Genomic DNA, 11,690 nt, shown 5'->3' on the forward strand with positions numbered 1-11,690 from the left:
ATTACAATTAGAAACAATATAAATTAGAAAGTCATAAAACTAGATTTTGTATGACGCTCGGGAAACGATCAGGACACCTGAGTTACTCTAGTAGTAGGACCATCATTTTATATGTCAGAATGTTCGGAAATGTCTCAGTTAGGGCACAAGGCACTTCATTTCTAGCCGAGCGTAGATGCTCCAAGTACTCACAAGGAATAGGTTGGCCACGTAAATGCTTCCGACGTAGAAATTTAGGAACTCACCCTAGATAAACTAGAGGGATATGTGTCTCGAGATGTAGTAAAACCCTCCATCCACACCATGATGCCTGTGTTTGTATATATGTTTAGCTTAGCATCCATGTATGGTAATATTCTTGTTTGCTGATATGATCATGTAGTGGACACATATAGTATAGTTTGATTATTAGTGTGGCACTGAGCTTTTGAGCTCAATGTTCATAATTTGTTTTCATGCATAATTTCTTAGGATGAGCATTTGAGGAGCTTATCGTGTAGTTCGTATTCTAGACCGATCTGAGTTCAAAGTACGCCTTGAGTAATTCTTAGAAGGCATGTACTGTTTATGAACCTTATGGTATTCAAGTTGTAATTGTATTTTGAAATACTTGTGTGAAAAAATTGGAATGTATTTTTGGGATCTTCTCATCATCATAAACTTGAAATGCTATATTTCTTTTATCTTATGATTTTGTTGGATGACTTTTAACCAATCTTTTATTAATTTTTTTTAACTTTTTTTGGGTTAACTACCTTGATGGTCTTATTTAACGTAATTGTTTATTGGTCACTAGGTCATATTAGATTATTACATTACATTTAGTGGTATCAGAACATCAGGTTTAGTCATTCTTAAGACCCGCAAGTCTGAGTCAATAAGGGTCTATATGTGTGAAGGCCCCTAGAGTGTCAAGAGTACTTTGTCTAGAATAGTGATAATGACTCATTCTTTCCTTGTTAATTTCAGATAAAAATTATGGAAAATAGTCTCGTACGCAACATTCTTGCAGCGTTTTGAAGAAAGAAAAATGAAAAATGAGTGAACTTTGTATGCTTGAAAAGCTTGAAGAATTTTGGCTATGGAGAAAAATAAAGAAGAAGATATAAGTAAAAATTAAATGAAATAGTGAGAAAGATGGAGTGAGTGGGCAGTTGACCAGAAATGAGTGGATGGGGTAAATGGGTAGGTGGGAAAAAGAAAAAGTAAACTGTAAAATTAAATGCGATATAACAAGACAATGGAGAGAGAAAAGTAAAAATAAGGAAATAAAATAAAATAAAGGAATAAATCAAAAATAATATTTCCCATTTTAATTTATTTTTCCTTTTCCTCTCTTGATAACTACCCCATGCACGGTTGTAGTATTATGGGTCCCTTACAAAACAAACCAAAATTATATACAAAACAAAATAAAAATAAAGGAAATAATAAATTTATTATTTATACACAGTCAACGGAATTCAATGCCGTGTCATTGAAATTTGGTTTTCAATTGGGCTCACTTCATCATCGTGCAGATACAACACTGTCTTGTCGCGCAGAGGTGGTACTCCATTGTAAGCTTTCAAACGTTGGCCATTGACTTTGAAGATCGTCCCATCATCTATGTTCTTAATGTCAACGGCTCCATGGGGATAAACATAATGCACCTCAAATGGTCCTGACCATCGAGATTTAAGCTTTCTAGAAAAAAGTTTAAGTCTGGAATTGTAAAGCAATACTTATTAGCCAACATGAAAATATTGTGGCATCAGTTTTAGGTCGTGCCACTTCTTGGTTTTTTTCCTTGTATATCCGTGCATTTTCATATGTTTGTGTCCTAAACTCTTCCATTTCATTAAGTTCCAACAATCTCTGCTCCCCAGCTAACTGGGTATCAAAATTCAATAGCTTAATGGCCCAGTACGCCTTATGTTCAAGCTCGATCGGGAGATGACAGGTCTTCCCATACACCACCTTGAATGGTGACATGCCCAGAGGAGTTTTTAAAGTTATTCTATATGCTCAGAGTGCTTCATCTAATTTTGGTGACCAATCCTTTCGCCTTGGGTTTACCACTTTTTCTAAAATCTGTTTAATGTCATGATTGTATATCTCAACTTGACCATTTGTCTGCAGATGATATGCCATGGCAATCTTATGACGAACTATATATCTCCTTAGTACTTTGGCAATCAACTTGTTATCGAAGTGGGTTCCTTCATCACTAATGATAGCTCGAGGTACTCCAAACCGAGTGAAAATATTCTTGTGCAAAAACTTGAGTACGATTTTAGAGTCATTCCTTGATGTTGTTATTGCTTCTACCCACTTGGATACATAATCCACAACAAGCAAGATGTATAAATCTCCTCTGGAAGATGGGAATGGTCCCATGAAATCGATACTCTAAACATCAAACAGATTTATTTCCAAAATACCTTGCAGTCGCATTTCGTGACATTTTAATATGTTTCCAGTGCGTTGGCATCGATCACAAGATTTGTAAAATGTTTGAGCATCTCTGAACAGAGTTGGCCAATAAAAGGCTGATTGTAAGACCCTTGTAGCAGTCCTTACTCCTCCGAAATTGCCTTCACTTGGGGCCGAGTGATAATGGTATAGAATGTCACACAGTTCCTCTTCAGGTTCACATAGTCTAATGAGCTTATCAACACAATGCTTAAAAAAATATGGCTCATCCCCAAAATAATATCTTACATCGTGCTTGAATTTATTTTTACCCTAGCTGTTCAAATCAAAAGGTAGTATTCCACTAACAAGAAAATTAACAAAGTCAGCGTACCACAAGATTGTTGTGGCATATAAAATTTTCTCATCAGGAAATTCCTCTTGAATGTCTAAAGTGTCATGGCATTCAGAATTATTCTCTAGCTTAGATAAATGATCAGAAACTTGGTTCTCAGTACTTTTTCTATCTACAACCTCTAAGTCAAATTCTTGCAAATGTAAGATCCACCTAATAAGTCTAGGTTTTGTATCCTTTTTATTCACTAAGTATTTTATAGCCGAGTGATTAGTGTGAATAATAACTTTAGTGCCTATTAGTTATGGTCTAAATTTATCTAAAGCAAATACCACAGCAAGTAATTCTTTCTCAGTGGTGGTGTAGTTCAATTTGACTCATTCAATGTACGACTAGATTAATATATAACATGAAAAAGTTTACCTCGACATTGTCCCAAAATAGATCCTACCACATAATCGCTTGCATCACACATCAGCTCAAATAGTGATGTCCAATAAGGAGGGATGACAATAGGTGTTGAGATCAATCGTTGTGCGCCGAGGCATAACTCATCAAACACAAATGGTTGGCTTTCTTAAAGTAGTGTGTACAAGGGCCTAGAAATCTTGGAGAAGTCCTTGATAAACCTTCTATAAAATCCAGCGTGTCCAAGAAAACTCCTTATACCCTTGACCAAAGTTGGTGGTGGCAATTTTTCAATTACTTCAATTTTCGCTTTATCTACCTCTATGCCCTTGTGAGACATTTTGTGACCTAACATAATGTATTCAGTCACCATGAAGTGACATTTTTCCCAATTTAAAACCAAATCATTTTCCTCGCATCTTTTGAGAACTTTTGCCAAATTACCAAGGCATCGCTTAAAATCGTCTTCAGAAATAGAGAAGTCGTCCATGAATATCTCAAGGGAATCCTCAACCATGTCCGAAAATATAGCTTGCATGCAACGCTGAAATGTTTTCAGGGCATTACAGAGTCCAAAATGAATCATCTTAAAGGCAAAAATTCCATAGGAACAAGTAAATGTAGTCTTCTCCTGGTCCTCTGGTGCGATGACAATTTGATTGTACCCTGAGTACCCATCTAAAAAGGAATAGAATGTTTTTCATGCCAATCGATCCAACATTAAGTCGATAAAAGGTAGAGGCAAATGGTCATTCTTTGTAGCTTTGTTGAGTTTATGGTAATCCATACATATCCTCCATCCAGTGACAGTACGAGTGGGTAATAGTTCATTATCCTTATTGGTAGCCACATTTGTACCTCTTTTCTTTGGCACACATTGTACAGGGCTCACCCATGATCTATTTGATATAGGGTAAATCACTTCAGCATCAATCCATTTCAGAATTTCTTTCATTACCACTTTCTTCATAACAGGATTGAGTCTTCTTTATGGTTCTATCGAGTTGTAGTGGCCTTTTTCTAACAGAATCTTATGCATGCAAATCGTGGGACTAATTCCTTTCAAGTCAGCCATAGTTCAAGCAAGTGTTTTCTTATGATGCATCAAAACACTTAACAAAGTTTGCTCTTGGTTAGCAGTAAGGTTAGTGGAAATAATCACTGGTAAAGTTTTTTCGCTACCAAAGTAAACATATTTAAGATGCTCTAGCAAGGTCTTAAGCTCTAGGGTAAGTGCATGCAATAATGATGGCTTAGGAGGAATAAATTCATCAAAATTCAAAGGTTCAAAATTCATACCTGATCTAGCTAGTAGTAAGCTAGATTGCTCCTCCAAAATTGGAACGTTATCATACTCCTCTAAACTTTCATCATATATCCATTATTCCTTATCTGCTAGCTGAGTAAAATTGTTCTGACAAAGTTATTCAGTTTCTTCTTCAATTACTGAGTTCAACTCAGAAATGCCTTGGCATTCTTCAGTGTCATCATCATATTTGAGAGTACGAAACACTTTGATAATCACACACTGATCAGCCACTCTCATGGTGATTTCACATTTTTCACAATCTATCAAAATACAACCAGTGGCTAGGAAAGGTCTACCCAGAATGATGGGTGCCTTGGCATCAATTTCGCAATCCAGAATTAGGAAGTCAACTGGAAACACAAATTTATCCACCTTACTATGGCATCCTTGACTCTCCCTTCAGGTTTAACATGGGATATGTCGGCAAGTTGTAAAATAACTGATGTGGGTATTGCATCTCTTATGCCAAGCTTTAAGAATATAGATTTCGACATTAAATTCACACTTGAACCAAGATCACATAATGCCTTTCCAACAAAATTAGCTGCTATTAAATATGGAATAATGAAGTTGCCCGAATCATTTTGTTTTGGTGGCAACTTACTCAATGAAGAACAAAATTCTATTATCGTGGCAACTGTCTCATGCGTCTATACTGTCCTTTTCTTGGTACAAATTTCCTTAAGAAATTTGGCATACGTCAACATCTGTTCAGTAGCTTCCAAGAGATGTACGCTAATATGGAGTTGATCAAGCATGTCCACAAACTTCTTGAACTGAACTTAATCATTATTCTTCTTCAATCTTTGTGGGAAAGGTGGTAGTGGTCTAGCTTCTTTAACTGCATGAGTAGGAATTTCTTTTGCCTTGGCATCAAAATTTTGTGCCTTGGTAGGCTTATTAGTAGAACCCTCCTCCTTGTCCTTCTCAGAAATGATATGATCATGTAATTAAACTTCATCCTTTTCAGTAATAGGGGTGGAATCATCATGTTGTGTCCCACCGACCTTGACTTCTTGGTTAATTTGTGTTCCACTCCTAAGAGTTAACACGTTACAATGCTCTTTTCCATGTACTTTAGTGATTTCAGTGTCACTTGGAAAACATCCTTACTGACGCTCTTGCAATGTCGCAGTAATCTGACCAACTTGACCTTCCAAAGCTCTCAAAGATGAGCTATGGCTTTGAAGTAAGGAACCTTAACTATGAAATAAAGCTTTTTAATTTTTAATTGAAGTAGAATGGTCTTGCAGCATTGTCTTTATGGTAGATATGAAATCTTGAATTGTAGCTTCCAATAAACCAATGCTCACTGAAGATGAAGCTCCTTTATTGGTATTATGCCATGGCATAGAATTTTGGTAGCCTTGAGATCATTATGATTCTGTTGCCTAGTGGATTGACTAGGATTGTAGGCTCCTTGATTCCCCTATGAGAAATTGTTATACAGACGCCATCCTGTATTATAAGTGTTAGAATAAGGATTATTATTGCCTCGATTGAAATTACCTAAAAAGTTGATGGACTCATGGTTGGTTGGGCATTCACTCTCGTGATGATTGCTTTGGCATAACAGACATGCCAAGCTAGCTGCTTTCACTTCTTTTACATTAGTGGAGTGTTGTAAATTTTCCAGTATATTAGTGATAGCTGAGAGTTGAGCGGGCACCGAGTCCTTGGTATCTAACTCAAATGTTCTAGGTGTTTTTCTCCCACTCCCAAGCCTTGAGGAAGGAAATTGATAGTCAATATTGGTAATTCTATCAAAAATAGCAAACGCCTCAGTAGGTGATTTATCCAACAATGTACCATTTGCCAAGGTATTCAGCATCATCCTCGTTGGTGCATTGACTCTATTATAAAACATAACTACTTGAGTTTAATCGTGAAAACCATTATTTGAACACTTTCAAAGAAAACTCTTGTAACGATCCTAACATTCATACATAGATTCATCGTCGCCCAGGCGAAAGGATGTTATGTCGTTCCTTAGCTGAGTGTTTATGTTTGGTGGATTATACCGCAATAAGAAACTCTTTCAAAGATCGGCCCATGTTTCTATCGAATCGGATGGAACACCACTCAACCAAGCCCTTGCTCGATCATGCAAAGAATATTGAAACAACTTTAATTTCAGCACATCCTCTTACACTCTTTCTTGGCGGAAAGAATCACAAACCTCCAAAAAATTGCGAATATGTTGCCTGACATCTTCAGTTGGCATGCCCCCAAACTACCCTATAGAATTCAAAATATTAAACATAACTCGTATAAGCTCAAAATGTGCAGCTTGAATTTCGGGTGCCACAATTCCAGGATTCAAATCATCTAGCATCAAATTTAAATGATCATGAATAACACGAGGCCTATCAACAGGTCCAACATTTTATAATGCCTCGACATTCTTATTTCTATCATCTTGACCAATGCCTTGATTTCCATTTTGATACATATTTTTCTGAACACGTTGAGCACATCTTTGTCTAAAGAGTCTTTTAATCTCAGATTCTATCGGTTCTAATGGCTCTTCAGAATATCTTCTAGGCATACATTAAATAAACTGAAAAAGAATAAAGCAAAAATATCAAGTAAACTATACAAGAAAAAACAAAGATGCAAAAATAAAAATGCTCTGGCTAAACTAATTAACTTCACGCTGTCAATCCCCGGCAACGGCGCCAAAAACTTTTTGTGTGTTGTGAGTACTATAAAATAATACAAAAATAATGTGCAAGTATACATAATAGCTCAAGTAATAAAGTGATGAGTGAGTATCGTCTCCACATGGATTGGTGGAAATTACAAAGTTTAACAAAAGTAAAGCACTACTCTATCTAAGTATAGTTACTGATGATATGTACTAATGGAGAATGTCACGACAATGAAAAGTGTATGTTGGTGGATATGGATTGATAGTTTGATGGGGGTAGCAAATGGAAATGTAGTGGTAAAAGCATATTATAATGTTGAAAATGATAGGAATGTCAAGGCAAATCAAAACGATAAAAATAATAAATAAATGATATTTTGATAATCCTCACACAACAAGCTTCCATGGGAATGAATGGTAGAGATTGATTTAAGGATGCTAAAACTTATCCCTCAAGAAGATTTGTTTTATCTAAGCTCCACTTGCTCGACAGGGTTTGCTGAAAATGCTCCCGTAATCTCTAATCAAATAAACCTAATAGAATAGAATGCCACGACTTCTCCTCTCAGTCTCAACTATGGCAACCTACACTATTGATAAAAACTACCCCTCATAGTCGTTGAAATCCTATCTCATTCTCTCTCAAGCACTAAGGGATTAGGATATAGTATTACTATGCCGGTTCTAAGCTTAAGAAAATATTACACCCCATTGTTTATGTGAATCTTACTTGTCTTTCTCTCGAATACTATAAGTATTAATAGGTAAGTTTCTCTCGAACACCTAGCCTTCATCTAAGTAATGGACAGTCTTATGCCTCCTACAAACTTAGACGATGAAGTATTCATAAGCAAAACAATTAAATGCCAAAGATAAATTTAAATCTACCATTAAAATACTATCAAACATCCATAAAATCAACCCCACCAAATAAGGTTAGTTCATGGTGGGGTTCAAATCATCCATGAAACAAAACATGAAATTCATTCGTTCCAACAACCTAATATAAAATGGAAAATAACAGTAAAGGGGAAGGGAGAATAAGCCTTCGACGCGTGCAGTCGGATCTCTTCTCAACCACCACGACTTGCCTTAGCTTGCTAGCTCCTCTCGGACGCCTAGCTCTCCACTCCTTGAAGATTGTAAATGGAAGAATGCCACTAGAGAAAGAGAAGAAGGATAAGAGAATAAGGTGAGAAAATCTAGCTGAAGATGGTTAATTCTTCCTCTTCACTTTCTCTCCCATATGCGATGTATATAAAAATATAATATCCAATGGTAATAATGGGCTTTAACATTCCAATTACCCATCATACCCCTAGAATCACTCCTTGAGCGTGAATCTTATCCTCCCAGGTGGCAGTGGTCCCTAGCATGCAGTTATAACCATTAGACACGTGCCTTGCCAGCTCTCGTTTTACAAAAATATCCTTTTGTCTTTTTCTAAGCCAGAAATGCCAAGGAATTTCAATATGTTTCAGCAACGTGTGATGTCGCGACATTCCTTCCCATTGCAACCTTTTTCTTGATATTTCCTGCACAACATAAACAACCACACCTTTCCCTCATATAACACCTTTACAAGATAAAATAGCAATACCACCACTAATGCAATTATATGCAATGCAACTACATGATCCTAAAATGACTAAAATGAGCTTTTAAACAAACAATAACTTAATTGAAAAGGGACTTAAAAATAGTCTTTTTAGGAAGTTATCAAGTATTATCGTCAGTTTGATAAGGGTTCCTCAATAATAGTTGCCCCTGTGACCAAAGTACTTCAAAAGAGAGTTCACTTTGTAAAGGATGAGAAACAATGAAAAAACTTTGAACATTTGAAATTCATCGTAACTCAAGCTCAAATTTTGACTCAATCGGAATTAGAAAAGGATTTTATAGTGTTCAACGATGTCTCGCTAAACGTCCTTGGGTGATTTCTTATGCAAGAAGGAAATATGATAGCTTACTCATCTCGTTAACTTAAGCCACATGAGCGTAATTACCCTACCCATGATTTAGAGCTTGCAGCAATAGTCTTTGTGCTTAAGATCTAGTGACACTAGTTGTTCGATGAGAAGTGCCAAATCTTTATCGACCACGAGAGCCTTAAGTATCTATTCATGTAGAAGGAGTTGAATTTGAGACAACGCCTGTAGGATGAGTTGTTAAAGAATTACAACTGTGTAATCGAGTACCACCCGAGAAAGAAAATGTTGTTGTTGATGCTTTGAGCAAAAACTCAATGTCTAAGTTATGAGCTTTGTTATCACGCTTGAGCTCGTCTAGTGATGGTGGGTTATTGGCCAAACTTCAAGTAGAACCTGAGTTAGTATATGAAGTTAAGAGGTTATAGATATATGAAATTAAGAGGTTGCAGAGTTCAGATAATTGCCTAAGGGCTTGCGTGGAGCAAGTCCACTGAGGCAAGGCCCCAGGTTTTGAGTTACGCGATAGAGACGTACTCTTCTTTAGGGGTCGTTTTTGTGTACCTATAGATGAGCATTTGTGTAACAATATCCTCTATGAAGTGCATTATAGTTCGCTCATAATTGTGGAGTATATTAAATGATAATAAGGGTATCAAAGTACGAGAAATAGCTCTTTGAGCCATGAAATCGATCTTTCTGAATATCCTACAAATAGCCCACGAATCTTGTAATGAAAACAAGCCAAATGTTAGATGGTTCCTAAAACAACAAACATTAATGGATTCAGTCATTATCAGTTACATTAGCAGAAAGGGTATTATTCGAGATTGAAGGGAGTCGAAATTCATGCATCATCCAATCCGTTTTAATCCCTTTGACAGCTCTTCCTCGATAAAACACTAGGAACTTCTTTAAACCAAAACATTTGGTGCCATTAATCTCAAGAAATTTGTTAGTGTTTAAAGCCATGAAAATGGATTTTGCAGCTTACTTAAAGATGAAGCAGTGCTTTGGAGATAAAGCAGGGGAAGCGGCAGTGCTTTAGAAATAAAGCAAGGGAAACGGCGGAAAAGAAAGCGGAAGAAAACATATAGAAAGGGTAAATTGATATTTTATTCCTAAACTATTTTGGGTTTATAAAAAGATCTATGTTTTGCAATTTATCTCAAGTATAAGGGTTTAAATAAAAATTGAATCTTTTTACTATCATGCTTCGTCATCCAACTTACAACAGTTAACGTTCAAGTGACTCCATCTTAATTAAAATAAAACAAAAGTGACAATATATTAACTTTTTTTGATCAAGTGACTATACAATAAAAAATGAAACAAAAGTGAATAGTTTAGCCTTGAAACAATCATTGTATGGAAAGGTCCAAAGTCAAGGAAGGCATTACACAAAACAAAACTTACAACAGTTAACGTTCAAGTGACTCCATCTTAATTAAAATAAAACAAAAGTGACAATATATTAACTTTTTTTGATCAAGTGACTATACAATAAAAAATGAAACAAAAGTGAATAGTTTAGCCTTGAAACAATCATTGTATGGAAAGGTCCAAAGTCAAGGAAGGCATTACACAAACACAAAGCAGCTTGAGAAACTCAAGTACTTAGGTCTAGCCGTTTAAGACCATTGTTATTTTGTTTGATGATAAAACAATAACGAAGCCCATGTTTACGATACAACGCATAAGCTAAAGTCTGGGACTTATATAATCGGAGCAATCGCTGCTGCTGGGAACTTGAAACTTGACGTACTTTGATATTATTGCAACAAGCCTTTTTATATCTTCCGATGTGTGTACAGCAGTGAGAGTCAACCGTAACCTGAATGAAAAATAAATAAGTAAAGATTGTATATGTGAATAACTTATGCGGTGGTAAGGTTTTCAGACCTTGCTGTATTCGGAGCGACTGCTGGTGGTCCGACAGCCACGCAATAGAAGCCGGATTTAAGCAATTCACTGAGTACATATAATCAATGGCATATCAGAGGAAGGTGTAGAATGAAGAGAGAAGATATGAAACAAAGGTGAGAGATAAGAGAATGAGAAAGAAAACAAACTGGTTGGCTTTGATAGCCTGCATCATATCTCCAATAATGACGCATACTATCTGGCTTTTGACTGGGATTCCAGTGAGAGCATGCAACTCCTTCATTCGGTTCTGGATTTCCCTTCTACGCCATGTTTCTTTCTTTGCAACCACCACCGATGCATAAGAGGCTGCAGCTAAGGGAACAGGTGCAATTGTTGAAACTATGAAAGAGCGACCCCTTGATTGAATCCATTGTTTCCAGATTTTGCTGTTGATTTACCATTCAGAGATGATAAACTTGTATGATTCACTTTGAACATATATATATGCTAAAGCCATTAATTACCTGCAAGTTACGAACCCTCCCAGAGAAGATGCTGCCTTACTCAATGTGCCAATGGATATGTCCACATCGTACTAACAGTTGAATTCCTCAGCTAGTCCCCCTCCATTCTTCCCCCAAACAAATGTTCCATGAGCCTGAAAAAGTACAACATTGATCCACAAAGTTATAATCAATGGATTCTTTATAATTGAATAAGGAAGGACTTACATCATCAAGGACCCACAAAAACCCATGCTTCTTGCGAAGCTGAGCCAGC

General features: G+C 36.4%; 1 protein-coding gene across 1 annotated transcript; it reads right to left on the reverse strand.

Moving 5' to 3' along the window:
- Positions 1-10,745: 10,745 nt before the first annotated feature.
- Positions 10,746-11,427, reverse strand: LOC120215751 (8-amino-7-oxononanoate synthase-like). The gene is made up of 4 exons (XM_039213330.1): positions 11,369-11,427; positions 11,117-11,326; positions 10,947-11,015; positions 10,746-10,878 (listed from the first exon to the last, which is right to left on the reverse strand). Exons 1-4 carry the CDS (start codon positions 11,425-11,427, stop codon positions 10,746-10,748), a joined length of 471 nt encoding a protein of 156 aa, XP_039069261.1.
- Between the last annotated feature and the right edge of the window lie 263 nt (positions 11,428-11,690).

Source organism: Hibiscus syriacus, unplaced genomic scaffold (genome assembly GCF_006381635.1).
Source record: "Hibiscus syriacus cultivar Baekdansim isolate YM2019G1 unplaced genomic scaffold, ASM638163v2 tig00110156_pilon, whole genome shotgun sequence".
NCBI lineage: Eukaryota > Viridiplantae > Streptophyta > Magnoliopsida > Malvales > Malvaceae > Hibiscus > Hibiscus syriacus.

Excerpts from the sequence above, each read along its gene's own strand:
- LOC120215751 (XM_039213330.1), bottom strand. The coding sequence starts at position 11,427 with ATGGCTTTAGCATATATATATGTTCAAAGTGAATCATACAAGTTTATC. Across the intron at positions 11,016-11,116 it reads CAGGCTATCAAAGCCAACCA|TGAATTGCTTAAATCCGGCT; the intron begins GTTTGTTTTCTT and ends ATATGTACTCAG. Across the intron at positions 10,879-10,946 it reads GTCGCTCCGAATACAGCAAG|GTTACGGTTGACTCTCACTG; the intron begins GTCTGAAAACCT and ends TTTTTCATTCAG.